The sequence below is a fragment of the Brassica oleracea genome, chromosome C2, assembly GCF_000695525.1.
Source record: "Brassica oleracea var. oleracea cultivar TO1000 chromosome C2, BOL, whole genome shotgun sequence".
Classification (NCBI taxonomy): Eukaryota; Viridiplantae; Streptophyta; class Magnoliopsida; order Brassicales; family Brassicaceae; genus Brassica; species Brassica oleracea.
This window is the reverse complement of record NC_027749.1, coordinates 11,991,927-12,007,557: the sequence shown is the minus strand read 5'-3', so window position 1 is coordinate 12,007,557 and position 15,631 is coordinate 11,991,927. Positions and strand designations below refer to the sequence as shown.

The window sequence follows — 15,631 nt, the reverse complement described above, 5'->3', positions numbered from 1 at the left end:
TTAAAAACTCCACTAAAAACCCCTCTTGCTCTCCGATAATCCTGCTCTAAGACCATCAATGCATGTTTTTAGAATGAGATTTTTAGTGTAATATAAAATATGTTTTTTTTATTTTTTAATTAAAAAACGTCTTCTAAATAAAAGATATAAGAAATGTATCTTCGCAGAAAGGTATCAAATTATGCTCTAAGAACTCAAAATGGGTTTTTCCCAATTAATCATGCTCTAAATTGAAGAGATGTATATTTCAAAGTAATGGAACTTCGAGGAACCATAGAATATTATAGGATTCTCTTATGTATACTAGCCCTAAGAGCAAGTCCATTAGTTAGAAACCTTTATGGGTTCTAATGAATAAATTAATAGTTAATTTTGTGATTTGAAAAGTTTAGAACCTTTGGTAGTCTAATTAAGTTTTGTATCGTCCAATGGAAGAACCTCATCGTGGTTCCTAAATTTTTTTTTTTTTTTTGTAAGTTAATTATTGGATTTCAGTGGTCATGTTAAATGTCTAAATATGTGTGTGTAGTAGTTAGATAAAACTACTATAAATATGTGCATCCAATTCAATTAATAAGAAAAGAGTTAACAATGTAGACATACGTGTGTTCTCTCTTCTCTCTACAATAAGAAAACAAACGTGAGAGTCAAGAGAGTATGAGTGTGTACTTGTGTGTTATGGTGATACACAAGTGATAACTAAGAGTGAGTGAGTGAACATACACAGAGAGATGAGTGAGCACAGTAACAGAGTAAAAGAAGAGGAGCACAGTTAAATCACAACTGTAGATGATATATGTTGAGAGTTACCTGTCCAGGAGGAAACACTAACTTTCCTTTGAAAACAGAACCGAAGCCACCATGTCCGATCATAGATTCGAGCCTGAAATTGTTAGTTGCGGTGGCGAGTTATCGGTATGTGAAACATTGAGTTTGCTTGCTAGGATCTTGCTGCTGTGTTCCAGAATCCAGTGAGGCTCTTGCTAGATTAGCTACACAGAAACCAAATTTAAAGAAAAACAACACACAATAAGAGTCTGTGTCACATGTTACACTGTGATCAGCAAGTACAAAAGAGAGAGACTTTGATCAATAAAGCATAAACCTTTAGATGTGTGACACAGACTAATAACATGACAATCGATTTCTATGATCCGTTCAGGAGATAAAAGGAAGAGACTTTTTGATTTGAATTACTAAAAGGAAAACATTATCTAAATTATCATCAAATCCAAAAACCACATTTAACACATCGAAAGAGATTCATAAAACTAACCGTGAGAAACGATTCGAAATCGAGATCATCGTAGGCTGCGTAATCAGAAGCCAAATATGGTAAGATCTCTCTGATTTCTTTCTCCTTGAACGCAGAGGTGAGTGACTTCACCAACACAAGTGGAAGATCCTCTAACGCAAACTAAAACACGAATCAGAAAGGTTTATATACAGCCATGGATCCAGAGTTACCTTGAGAGAACGAAGCTCGACTTGCGTGAACTGGCTTTGTTGTCATGGATCCGAAACGGTTACTCCAACGCCAGACATCAACCTCTCTGAAAGAGAAGGATATGGAGATCATAAGCTAGAGAGAAGATGGAGTGATTGGGATTGGAGGTGAAAGAGGGATTGATTCCTTGAAACATCTAGTAAGAGCGATGAAGAAAGACGTGGAAAATTAAATACCCAATGGCAAAGGAAGACGCAGGGGTTTTAACCGATTCTAAAAACACCATATTAAGGATCGGTTCTGTGCATTTAGCCTATTTTTGATTTTTTTTTTTTTGTCTTTTTTTTTTAGAACCTCCTTTTAAAACCTCCAAATGGAGATGATCTAAATGGCTAAGTATGTTTATAAAAAAATATTATATAACTAGGTTAAGATCTGCGCCTTGCGCGGAATCAACATTATATATATATATATATATATATTATTTTATGTATTAAATATTTTTACATGAAATAAAAAATATATATTACATAATTAAAAGTTAGTAACTATTAAATATATAATTAAATTGGTGCGAACATATAAATCAATTTTATTAATCCAAAAAATATTTTTTTTATATTTGATAGGATATGTTATTAAATTTAAATGATACTGGCATAGATAATATATTTTAGTATATTTTTAATATTAATGTCTATTCAATGATGATTTCTACTCATATAGTTTTTTTGATCATTTGTATCTTTTATAGAAAAAATTTAAATTACTGATAACAAAATTTTCATAGTGGGATTAATAGTTTTAGTAATTTATAATTTAAAAAAAAATAAGTTATCAATGTTTGTTCAAAGTTTTTATCAAAAAAAAAAATTCAAAGTAAATTCTGAAATTAAATATTTATGTATCTTATATGGTATATATTTTAATTTAAAATGATATATATATATATATATATATATATATTAATAATTAATTAAATTAGAATTTTATATGATTTTGTAATCATTTTTATTTTGTCATAACAAAAATTTTAAACCATGGATCACAAAATTTTAATGTGAGACTTTTAACAGTTTTTTCAAAATATAACATATACATAAAAATTTAAATTTTTATTATATGGTTATTGTGGTTGTTTAATTTATTTAATAGTTTAAAATTAAACAAATATGATAGAAGGTACACTATTTTTTATCAAATCTTTATTATTCAAAATCATTAATTCTCATATATACTTTAGCCACATTGGGCAATTCCGTAAATTTTATTTAAGGAAATAATAAAGTACATTAATGATGAATTTATTGTTAGTTTAATAAAAATATTATTATATAATTAGATGGACCAACATATTTCTCTAATGATTCTAAGAATCATTCTAGTGATGACATGTGGTTACAAAAAGAAGTTGTAATGCTTCTCACATAATATACAGGGGATCAGTGTTAAATTTTAGCATCTTCTGTTATCTATATTGACAATTCTCAGCGTAGATTACTGTGTGAATTGATCTACGGGTTATATTATATGCTTTTAGGTGCAAAAATTAAATAAACTTATAAGAAATGACCCCATATGACTTTGGTGGTGTACGATTTATAATTTTCTCCACTTCTTTTGAAATACTTTCTCAAAATTGCTCATTGTTATCATCATGATATTCTTGCTTTGGACCTAGCTTTTGGTGCATTACGGTTTAATTAATCAAACAATGAAGTTGGAAAAAGAGATTATGTTTTTTCTTCGTTTGGTATTTAAAAGTCACTTTTTGTTGATTTTTCCCCAACAAATTCAACTTTTTATATTTTAAATAACTGAAAAAATATATGAGAGTAATGTTATTTCCTGTATGGTTGTTTAGAAGACTTAAATGCAACCTAAACACCGGGACAAGTTGAACATTTTCAACAAGTACAAAAGTAAGTCTTGCGCGCATTCAAAAATCAGTATAACCAGCCCGTTTCCACAATGTTTATTCGTCAGGTTTCAGTTTACGAAAAAGAACACTTTTTTAACTGAAGTTAACGAAAAAAGAACACTAAAGAAAGAAAATAAAATAAACTTGGCTCGATCGGTGTTTGCCAATATGTAATATTCGACAATGCTTAATTGCGATTAGTATGTGTTTCAAATATTATTATTTTTTGATAATATTCAAATATCATTAGTTTTCCATAAAAAAGAGTTGAAAGAGTTGTCACCATAAATTCCTTAGATGTTTTGAAGATTAGACACTAAATTCCCTAGTAATATATTTGAGGTATTGAACTTAGCTAAAATATTTCGATATTGTTTTAAAATTTTAAGATATTTGTTTCGTTTGTCCATATTTAAATAATTTGTGGATTCGCCCTTTTGGCGGCCAACTGAATGGGGCAGCATGATGTGAAAGGCGTGAATATGTTGCGAAGCTAAATGAACGTTTGTGCGATTTAGAATCTTCATTGCATCGCTCTACTTAAACCATTCCTCATGGAAGAAGGAAAAGTACAGAGATTTTTAGGATAATAAAACAAACAGTACTCATAGAATGATATAAATACAAACAGTACATCTCGTATGAAATTTTAAAGAGAAAATACCATATACTAGCATAAAATAGTTTTTATCATAAAACTAACACAGAAAGAAAAAAAATCACCAAAATAATAAACGTATAAATACACATAGCTTTAGGGTTAAATAGTACAAAATAGAGTTTAGATTTTTGGGGACGAAAATTTAGTAAGGTGTTTAATCCGGTAAAACTGAACCAATTTTTTTTTACAACAATAACTACATCGCTGATTCGGATAACCAAATCGGAGGTAATAAATCAACATATAGCATAACAGAAAGATAACTCTTAAAACCGCATGCAAGCTTGTCTGTCATTCACTACAAGAAACAAGTGAATTAGCCAAGGATTTATTTATAGCTAGAATAAAAAATCTGTCGCTAAAATGTAGTAGGCGACAGATGGCGACGGATGAAAGTCCTGGCCTCAGCACCGACGATAATTACAATCTGTCGCCAATTTGTAGCCAGTTCGCAACGGATTTGCGAAAGCACAAGCCGTAGCTGATAGCGACGACATAGCTACTACAATTTCCGTTGCTCATTAGCAACGCTTTTAGCGAGGGATTTTGCGTGGCTAAGTATAGCTACAGATTTTAACTACGATCTATGCTTAGCAATTTTGTAGCTAATGTAGCTACAGATTCAGCTACAAATGCTGTGCCTAAAATGTTGTATTCGAGTATAGCAATGGCCACAGTTTTATCTAGTGTCGTGGCAAAAGAATTGTTAATACATGAACATTTTAGCAACAGAAAAAAACAACAAATCAAATGACCAAATATTTAAGATTAGCATAACAATATCATAGTGTCATTACACCATATAGGACTAATCAAATGTTTACAAAAAAACTTAAGAACAAAAGCAAATAAAAACGAAACAGAAACAAAATTATTGAACATCTACCGTGGAAAATGCCTATCTCGCATAGAAGGTGTGACTGATGTTTGTGAGTTGGAGCTTTGGCTGTCATCCTCATCATGATCAGTGTTGGAGAAGTGTTGTGAAACAACAATGAACTCAACTGCTTCAGTGACCTTCTGTGTTAGTTTGTCTGCAATAAGAGAAGAGAGACAAAACCACAATTAGCCTTCTGATTCTGCAATAAGAGAAGAGAAAAAACTACAATTAGATACGGTGTTTGAAAGAGAATCATATGCTGTCAAACAGAGAGTATATTGAGAGAGTACCCGTGAAGTCAAGGATGCGTGTCATGACTGGTATTGAGAACCCTGATGAAAAAGTATTGGACTTGTCTGTGACTCTCTGGATGCCTTATATGCCAGTGATATAGCTGTGGAACAGCTTGTCCTGAGTCGCTCAGAAAAACCTGACTTCTTTCTTTGCTTCGAACTCAAGAAGCATAGCTCCCTAGAACCTGACTCCTTTATTTTATTTAGTCCAGAGAGTCTTCTATAGAGAGCATTGACAGAGGTTCACGATCTGCAAAAAAAGGGGCAAATTATCAATAACTGCCTACTAAGGTGTTTGAAATCAGATAGAAAACAAGGGGCACAAGATAAACAACTAAAAACATCTGGGTCAGAATTGAAGCCATTTGAATCACTAACCGCAAGGGCAGCAAAGACAAGTATAATCCTTGGAACTATGGTACCGGTTACTGTAAAACAAACTCAAAGGAAACTAATTAACTGTTACTCTTATAGATCAAAAATGTTAAGAGACTTTAGGATTTAATCTTATTAAAAATGTTCACAAGTTACAAGGTGATACAAGGCGACTGAGAAGATGCTCATCGAGCTTTAAGGTGGAGGAAAGCAGCCACTATTTTCTGAAGCTCGAACCTTCTTTTAACTGAATATAAAGCACCTTGCTAATATATAAAATTGTCAAATTTCCAATCAAACACACTATAAGAATGATGTATACTTTTCTTTTTTTTTTGTAAAAAGCCATTCATACAATAATGTATACTTGGAGACTAAAACAAACTAAATATGAATCGTAGGAACACTTGATCTAAGAATTAAAAACCTTAGGGTGTGTACTTGTGAGCATCTTTGCCAAGATAACTGGGAGGCTTCTTCTTGTCGCAACTTTCATCGCTAATAATTATGGCTATGGAAATGTCTTCACCAGTCCTTTGCTATTTTTAATTATTCTTGTAGTGATTGTATTATTTGCTCTTGATATATGCTTGATCGAGAAATTAAAGAAAAAAATTCTTACATCGCCTCGTCCATATGGGTAGCAAAAGCTGGTCATTCTTATGGTGTCGACAACATTTCCATCAATTGAGAACCATTTTTTGTAAAAACAACCTATGTGATTTGTATGGTCTTCATGTACTTCATAGCCCAAATCAGAACTTCACATTATGCATGTAAAGATGATAGGATTCATCGGATGTTTATAGCCTTCATTATATGATCGTCTAAGCCTATGGTACAAATTAAAAGAGAAAACCGAACATAATTGAAAAGTGGTTTGAATTTGGTAACTGAATAAATAGAATAAATGCTGTTTTTAAAATCTGGCAGTATATGCTTAGTATATAACTCGATCAAACTGAGTAAACCAAAATCAATTAAATAATATAATAGTATAGTTATATGTAAATTATAGAATAAAATGAGCATATATATATATATATATGATTTATTTTATATAAATAATTTAATATTTAAAATGCTAATTTTAATAATTTATTATCTTGCCTTAAATAAAAGTATATTTTATTTCATTTTTATTAATTCAATTATATATATTGGTGACACATATTTAAGCTAAATTTAGTTATTTAATAATATTATAATATTACTAACTTTTTATTATTTGCATTTTATGAAATTACTAAATAACAGTTAAATAAATTAGAAAAAAATATTAGATAGAATACTGAAAAATTATATTTGTTTTAATAAATTCAATTTCTATTTATATAAACTCAATTTCTATTATTTATGATTTTCAGTATAAAATTGAATAAACCAACAACTAAAAGTATATAAACCAAATCAAACTAAAATAGATATGATCTGAATATGGTAGTTAATCTTAATAATCCAAATTACCGAAAACTAACTGAAATGAAACCGAAATCCAGATTGAATAGCCCTATAACTAAATGTTTAGAGTATATAATTTTAATAATCATATTTTTAATAACTATTGTAAAATATTTATGTACATTAAATATATTATGTATTAAAAGTAAATTAGTCTTTCGACTCTTTAATATATGTTATTTTGATCATTTTTTTGTCTGGTATTTTTGTGATAAAAAATTTTTGTGTATGTTTTGAGGAGAATTGACCCTGTTTAGTAGGAACTTATAAATACATGTTTTTCTCATGATCACACAATATTTTGGTCACTGCATATCGTTTATGTGAAAACAAAGTGATGGCCATAAATGTTCCCATTTGAATCCGTTGTTCCCTCTTTTTACAAGCGTGATTGCTCTAGCATCACTGCAGCTCTTCCCTCACATAACTGAAACTAGTAGCTATTAAAAATATTCAGAAAATTTAAGTCAAAAGTGTAGCTCTCGGAAGATATTGGTAGTAGTAGTGTCTTTGATCGGAAACGTAAACCAACACTCAAGGACTGTTGGTAATCTAACAATATTAAAAGGAGAATATACTCTACTCTAAAGCTATCCACGTCACTATAAAAAATCAACCAATAGTGAAGCTTCGTTTTGACACGCGAGAATGTCTTTGAAGTTATAATTGGGCCATTTTTTTTCTCCGCAGGGGAAAAAAGACACGTGACAATCTTAATGTTTGGGTTTCGTTAGCAACATATGGATCATATACCAAGCCTGTTCAGGGTTTTGTCACTTAGTGATTAGCCCATTTAGCTATGGTGCAGTTGATATTGTCTTTCGCGAATCCCTGGTTTCACCCTTCACCGAAGTAGAGAAGATGCCACTGAAACGCTTCCATATCTCTCAGATGACGTTACACTCTTCAATTCTTGTGTAATTCCACCTACACCATCTTCGTTGCATATAAATACAAACTGTATGAGAGACGAAGCCAAATCCTTTTGTTTTTCCTAATTCTGAACTTCTGTTCATTCTCATTAAAACGTTCTACCATGGCGACTTTTCAAGTTTATTTCTCGGAGTTCACACCAGACTACTTTAATTTTGGGAGGCCCGTCATGTGAAGAAACGCAGGGAGCTGATGGGCGTTCATATACTGCTATTGATACAAAGGTTTGTCGGATCCTTATTTCAATTATTAGAATAAGATTTTGACTGTTTCAGTTTTTGTTAAATGGTTCTTTCTTCCCCAGGGGACCCTCTTCGAAGCCTCTATCAGTGTTTACCGCCTTAACAACTCTTAAAAGAAGGCTCCTTTTATGAGCTGAGTGATTTTCATGTTGCAAGAAGCAACCTCAAATTCAGGTTTGGTAACGCTCTCCTGTTGCGATTAGATTTTCGGAACAACCCGTTTAGGTTGAGCTCGCAGAACCGAGTCAACAGATCCTGGCTGACCGGTTTAGGTTCTGCAAGCATGACCAACTCATGTTACTCTTCAACACCAACACTGATTTGCGGTTTGCTTTACCAACCCTTACATTCACTCCTTACTCTGATTTGATGTTACTACTACATGAGGCTTAATAGTAGTGCTGATATGTAGAGTCGGAGAAATTAGGAGTATCAAAACGTTTTCAACAAGGAGACCCAACAACGATGAGTATGCCGCCGTCAGTATCTGAAAAAGTAAATCTACTTACTATTACTTAGCTTTATAACATTGTTGCCTTAAATGTAACCTAGGATCTGGTTTGGTTGATTTGAAAACAGGAACATGTTCATACTTTCTCTGAAGCGAAAGTGATGTTTTCGTCTCTAAAATTTCATCAATCGGTAAAGCTCTCTTAGTTTCAAACTCTGAGATGCATTATTTTCTAGCGACTCAATAGTGTTTCTCAAAACAGCTGCGTTGTATGAAAGATATAAGAAAAAAAAACTTAAGTGAGTTGTCTCTTATCTTTTTTCATATAGGTGTTGTGGGATATGATTGAAGGATTTACAGAAGAAATTAAGCTAGCAGGAGGTATTGGATGTTTTGAGAAGAGAATGTCATTATTCTCCTCCTCTTTTATAGGTAAGGATCAGAAAGAAATTGACTGTGATTCAATTCTGTATCAACAACATTAACATACGTATAAGCAAAAGAACCTATACATAATTAAAGTACACTCATGACTGATTTCAGGTCGTCCATTCTTCAACGCAACCTCCGGAAGACACTTCTACTTTCACCAGGAAACTCTTGCCAGCAACAGGTTTCATAAAGTGTAAGATGAACCTACTTCACCCTATTGTTTCCACTTCCTTACAGCCTGTTTTCTAATACTTCTTAATCACTGTTGCATGCAGAATGTGTGGTTCTGAAACTGGCTCATCCTCGACTTCTTTCAGTGATTTAGATGTTCAGAAAATTGAATATGTCACACTATCGGAGCTGAATGCCTATGTCGGTAATCCTAACCCACAGGTACGTCTATTTACTTATTGTCACTGGAAACACGAGTTACTTTTCACTCTTATTATCAGTAGAAGACTAGAAGTGTACTCATCCTCATCATGTCTATCCCTGTAGGAAACTGAATTCCTCTGCAAAGCCAAAGTCAGTTACATCTCCGTTTCTAAGTGCTATCGAAAGCTACAGCATGGCTTCACATCTTATACATGTGCCTGGTGTAATGACGAGAAGGCTGTTAGGGACTTAGGGTAGTAAGGTGATGTATTCTCACATCAATAGCACTGATCGTTTATGAATCATATGCTCCTCTCCTGAAATTTACGCCTAACTAACACATGTTAACCTAACACTTGCAACAAGTTTTTCAGCTTTAAATATAGGCATCACCAAGGTGTTCCAGTGAACAACAACCGATGCGAGTCTGGTCCAAATGTTGAATACGCGGTCACTGCACCACCGCTACCAGCTCCAACTGTGGCAAACGCAAGCTCCATGGAGGATCGTGCTCGAACCGAGGAGAACGAAATGCAAAGTAGACGCGCAAGGAGTGATCACTCAATTTTTTGGAGATGATGAACCTGCTACACATTATGAAGTCCCACCAGCAGTTTTAACGTTTTCAAATTTGTTGCAATAATTATGTCATCCATTTATCTGAAAGCACAAATTATTTGGATTTAATCTCTTCACAACAAATTAATGACAAGCAAAAATATAATCTATATACTACTTGCTCGCAGGAGTTCCACAACCATCGTATTTCATTTGGGCGTGAGGTCCATAGGAATACCTACCAAAAAATGAAACACAATAAATATAACAAAACCTAAAGTTTACTTTCTCCAACAAAAAATATATTTAATTTTATTGAAACTAGTAGTTCTAAACAATATAAATTATTACAAGATAAAATGAAATTAAATGAAAAGTACATCTAAAACATTAATAAAATTTATAAGAAAAATAATTCAATGTTTAACTTTTTTAAATATAAATCAGGAATATATAATTTTTAAGTCATATAAAATCTATTATCAATATTACTAGCGTTTGCACTCTAATAATTTAAATAGATAGACATGATTATACATATTTAAAAGTAATATAATAAATTAAATTAAACTAAAATTTAGGTAAAAAAACCCGGGCGTAGCCCGGGAAAACCAGTAGTTACATTAATTAATAAATGAACTATTCTCTCTGGGATATTCCGTCGAACAGGCTATGTTCAATTCATTTTGGTTCGTTCAGCACAAAAAGGAAATCTATCAGGCCGCTGTGCGACCACCCCGGCAAGGATAGAACTGAGCCGAGAACGATCCTCTACAGAACCAGACACATCTAGAGATGATCGTGGCCGTTAATCACTCTCTAATCGCACGGACATGAATCATCATCCACCATGATTTAGGGTCTGACTCTTTAGAGATCAGGGACACAAAGGTACGAGCCTATAGAACAGATCCTTTTCAAGTAAGGTCGTGATCCTCGTTGCCTTCTCTGACTTATATACTAATATACAAAAGGTTCTTAACAAACCAGTGATGTACTGATGTGGGAGTTATCCACGAGATTTTTCACCATATATTGGTTATGGGCGAAAGCCCGTTCATTTGTATAAAGCCCATCTATAAAACTTTATTTCTCCATTACGTTGTAACAAAAATTGGTTAGAAAATCATTTATTTAAGCCGAACGGTCCATCTACGTTTGAAGTGAATTAGATGGTAAATTCTCTGGCTTTCTCCAACTGTCTCCTCTAGGAATGCAAGTCACAATCACAATTAAGAGTTCCATGTATTATGTTTGCTTTAGGTTTTATAATCTACACTAATATTTTGAAATCTTGAGTTTCTGGCAAATCTTACAACTTTCATATATTTAAAAACCATTTAAAAAGAAAACAAAATTTACAACTCCAGTAAGAGACACTCTGGTGTTATAAAAGTAACAAAGTTTTGACTCGAACAAGTAATAAATACCAATTTGTTCTACAAAATTCATCTGGGAGATCTTAAGATTGTGCCACTGATCATTATCTGTTCAACAAATAGCTGCCCAAAGAATTATAAAGTAATCATGATTGTGCCACAATTTAGATTTACCTAAAAGAATTATAAAATAATCATGACTTAGTTAGTTCCATAAACTCAATATAAAATTGGAGAAATACAAATTTTATAGTTATGAAAAGTTCATCAATAGAGAAAATACAGGACACTATATTTCGAGTGTCCATACACCTATACTCTTTGGTTACAGGTGATAGGCACTCTGCTGCAGCCTGCTCCTTCTCCGGATTGGGAGCAGGGCCGTCTCAAATTAATTTTAGGTCCTGTTCAAAAAAAATATTAATCGTACATTTTATCACGTAATTTTAAAATTTAATAACTTTGTCTGATTTTTTTTTAATTATAAGCTCTAAACTTAGCATTATATCTAAAATTTTAAAGTTTCTTACCATAATTTATCTATATATTTTGAAAAATCATTAAATTTTTTATTTTTATATTTTGGGGTCCTGTTCGACCGCTTCATTTGTCCGTGCTGTTAGACGGCCCTGATTGAGAGGAGAATGTTCATGCTATTATGACAGGCATTCATGGTCTGTTACCCTCAATTCTTCTGAGACTATCTTTTCAAGTTTCAGTATACATATGTCATGGCGTGAGAGAAATGATAGAAGGCATTCTCAAACTGCTCATCCGGTGGGTCAACTAGCAAGGATCATAGACAAAACAATAAGGCAGAGAATTTTATCTACTGGTTATACTGAGAAACCGAAGCTGAAGAGGTTGCTGCAATGTTGGTTTGGAGGTCATGTTGGTCAGGCCTAGTTCAGGCAAGCTATTTCATTTCATTAAGTATTTTTATGTATATACACATTCTTTTCTAAATGATCAATATATTAAACACTTCATCAAAAAAATATAGAGGACACTATAAGTCTATATGGTGTATAATAGATAATAGATAATTACATAGCCAACACACAATCATAAGTGATTGGTTGGATTTTATCTTTTGTTCTTTAGCTTTATTTATTTTTAAATCATTAATTTTATCAATCATGATTTTGATTTTAAAATTTAAAGTCTGCATCAAAACTCTGATAATTCTTGTCAATCATGAATTACCTTTATTTCTAAAGCTACAATTTTGTTTTTTTCTTATAATATAAATTAGGCAAAATTCTACATATTTATTATTTAAGTTGTAGCATTTTAAAATGAAAACTCAAGTATAATAGCAAATAAATTAGACAGTTTAAGGTAAACTTTATTTATATATAGATATTAACTTTTACTATGATTTAAAAATAAATACATAATTTTATTTACTTTTGAAGAATTTATAAAATTTTAAATAACATAAATCATTATATAGTACATTAAATAATAGTATATATTTCTTATTAGTATAAAGTATTGTAACTGATATAGAATAATTATTTCTTATTTACATCACATATCTCATATGTTATATCTTAAAATATCTATAGCCAAAAGCTTACAGCTATAACCAATATAATTATATTAAAAAATTCTACAAAAGTCTATATTAATAAATTTACAGTTTCATCCAAATCACACACACCTTAAATTATACAGCTACAATTCAACCAACATCTACAATGTTTTGGTTTTACCACGTTACTAAATGGTTTCATGCGCTATTCACTGCAATAATATTTTTTTTAACAAATATTTTTTTTTAAGAATATATATATATATATATATATTCATTACATTTAGTTTAAAAATTATATAAAGTAATCATTTGTATTTTTATTTAGTTTAGTTTTCTAATCTGATTGCATTTAAAAATAAAAAAATTCTTGGTTTTAATTAAAAGGATTTAACATACAAAAATATTTATTAAACATAATGAATCATGCTAATCACACAATAAAATGATTTTATCGCAACTAAATTTGAAATACGTTCAGTAATTTAAAAACTTGATTTTTATTTAAAAAATAAAAAATAATTCTTTGTTTTACTTAAAAAGATTTAACTTACAAAAATATTTACTAAACATAATGAATCATGCTAATCACACAATAAAATGATTTTATCGCAACTAAATTTGAAATACGTTCAGTAATTTAAAAACTTGATTAGAATTATTTAACTATCCAACAAAAAAATATATAAATAAAATTATAAATATTAATATAATTTATATTATCTTTGATAATGATGAAAAGATTACAAAAGTTTTAAATATTTTCAGAATGTCAATATCTATAATAAATTGATCATATTACAATATTAATATTACGTAATAACTTTTGAAAAGTAATATTAAATTATTTATAGAGATATGGTAATGACATAATTTTCTAAAAGGAATATTATATTCTTTGAAATATATTTTTTAAAAAATAGATAACTTTTTGTAATATGAAGCACATACTATTTTGGGAAAAATATTTATTTGCCAATTTTAATGTATTTTAAATGAAATAATATAAAGCACTATTTATTTACATATGATAATTTATATTCGGGTATTTTATGTCTTAATTATAGTATCATGTAAAAACTATATTTAAAAATATCAAAAACATAACTGAAAATTTTAATCATGAAAATATAAGTATAGAAATGAAATATCTTCTCATCAGAAACATTACAAAAATAGAATAATTTTATTTATTTTTATTAAATTGTATAGTGTATCAGTTTATGATAAATTTTAGAGAAAAAGACAAAAATAGCACTAAATCAAGTTTTTGTTCCCAAACTAGCACTCAAGGTCAAAAGTCACAAAAATAGCACTTAATGTTTTATCAAAAGTCACAAACTTAAGGTTTAGAGTTAAATGGTGAGGTTTAGGATTTAGGGTTTAGGGTTTAGAGTTTAGGGTTTAGGGTTTAGGGTTTAGAGTTTAGGGTTTAGGGTTTACGGTTTATAGTTTAGGGTTTAGGGTTTAGGGTTTAGAGTTTATGGTTTAGAGTTTAGAGTTGAGAAATGAGGTTTTGGGGATAAAATTTCAAATTTTGAAAAATAAAAAAATTAAAATTTTTAAAAGATAAAATGCTATTTTGGTCATTTTAGTTTTTGAGTGCTATTTTTGTGATATAAACTTAGAAAGTTGCTATTTTGGAGATTTGCCCTAAATTTTATCTAAGATTTGAATTAATTTGCTCATTATTGTTTTAGTTATAGTAATTACCATATTTTTATTGTTTATATTTGAATTTCTATAATTGAACTTGTTTCATATTTGTGTTAAAAATTATCATAATTAGATAGGATTTATGTTATCATTTTTAATAGGCTTTGTCATCACATCTTTGTTAGAATGATTGTGGCGAAGATATGTAATCAATCAATTCTCCAATAAAGTCTAGTGAATGTACGAGATAAATTTTTTAAATTTCCCTTCATTTTTTTTTCAAAGCTCCCTCCATGAAGCCACATTTTATATAAAATAGAAAAAATAAATATTTTTTTTACTATACGTGCAAGTTGCAATTATTTGTTATGTTATAAAATCATATTAAAAATTATGCATGCTGAATTTTTTTTTTTGAAAATTATGCATGCTGAATTTCCTTTCTCAAAAATAAATCATTCCTGTATTAACAAAGGAAAATAGTGTCGCTTACTTCTAGAAAATGAACTAACCTGCAAGTTACAGGTAGCAAACACATACAAACAAAAAATTACAAAATTCTGTATTTTAACTAAGTGGTGGTGGTTTAATAGTAATATTTTGGCACCTCACGCATATACGCATCAGTATTAAGTTTGATTTCTGTTGGAAATTAAATTATTGCTTTTTGACCTGTCTGACTTAAGTTTCAATTTATGTGGTTAATAAGGTGGACTGTAACAGACAATTAATCCACACTCTTGCATTAATCTAAAAAAATAAACTTAGATTAGGTAAAGTGGTACATTTTCGGAATAATCAACTTTGTAGTATTATTTATGTTTTTTTTTTGGGAGCCGGCCGATTAGCAGATATGATTTATAAAAAAATATTAGCAAATTTTTGTGTAAGCCATAAACAAGAAAACATGTTTTATTCATCTACCTCAAAGTTCAAACGACATGACAAGACAAAAGTTGGGAGGAGTTACAAACTCATATTAGAAGTACCACGCCATATTTCTATTTAACATGTTTTTGGCTTACACAAA

General features: G+C 30.4%; 1 protein-coding gene and 2 long non-coding RNA genes across 6 annotated transcripts; 2 read left to right on the top strand and 1 right to left on the bottom strand.

Moving 5' to 3' along the window:
- Positions 1 to 4,780: 4,780 nt before the first annotated feature.
- LOC106325804 lies at positions 4,781 to 6,060 on the bottom strand. 3 transcript variants are annotated; one of them, XR_001267056.1, is made up of 5 exons: positions 6,005 to 6,060; positions 5,734 to 5,843; positions 5,581 to 5,630; positions 5,200 to 5,452; positions 4,781 to 5,108 (listed from the first exon to the last, which is right to left on the bottom strand). It is a non-coding gene; the product is annotated as an uncharacterized LOC106325804 (long non-coding RNA). The 3 variants fall into 3 exon arrangements; XR_001267057.1 differs by having other exon boundaries at positions 5,734 to 5,824; XR_001267055.1 differs by having other exon boundaries at positions 5,734 to 6,054.
- A 1,791-nt stretch (positions 6,061 to 7,851) lies between these two features.
- LOC106326184 lies at positions 7,852 to 8,856 on the top strand. The gene is made up of 4 exons (XR_001267167.1): positions 7,852 to 8,195; positions 8,276 to 8,539; positions 8,626 to 8,708; positions 8,793 to 8,856. It is a non-coding gene; the product is annotated as an uncharacterized LOC106326184 (long non-coding RNA).
- A 116-nt stretch (positions 8,857 to 8,972) lies between these two features.
- Positions 8,973 to 10,179, top strand: LOC106326032. Of its 2 annotated transcripts, XM_013764074.1 has the most exons (5): positions 8,973 to 9,096; positions 9,208 to 9,289; positions 9,372 to 9,489; positions 9,595 to 9,733; positions 9,846 to 10,179. In XM_013764074.1, the coding sequence occupies exons 1-4, from the start codon at positions 9,006 to 9,008 to the stop codon at positions 9,727 to 9,729; spliced, it is 426 nt and encodes a 141-aa protein (XP_013619528.1). In that variant the 5' UTR covers positions 8,973 to 9,005; the 3' UTR covers positions 9,730 to 9,733; positions 9,846 to 10,179. The 2 variants fall into 2 exon arrangements, with proteins under 2 accessions (XP_013619528.1, XP_013619526.1); XM_013764072.1 differs by having other exon boundaries at positions 9,595 to 10,179.
- The last annotated feature ends 5,452 nt before the right edge of the window (positions 10,180 to 15,631 follow it).

Coding starts and splice junctions, on each gene's coding strand:
- LOC106326032 (XM_013764074.1), top strand. CDS start 9,006: ATGATTGAAGGATTTACAGAAGAAATTAAGCTAGCAGGAGGTATTGGA. Junction 9,097..9,207: donor ATTCTCCTCCTCTTTTATAG/GTAAGGATCAGA, acceptor GACTGATTTCAG/GTCGTCCATTCTTCAACGCA. Junction 9,290..9,371: donor AGCAACAGGTTTCATAAAGT/GTAAGATGAACC, acceptor TGTTGCATGCAG/AATGTGTGGTTCTGAAACTG.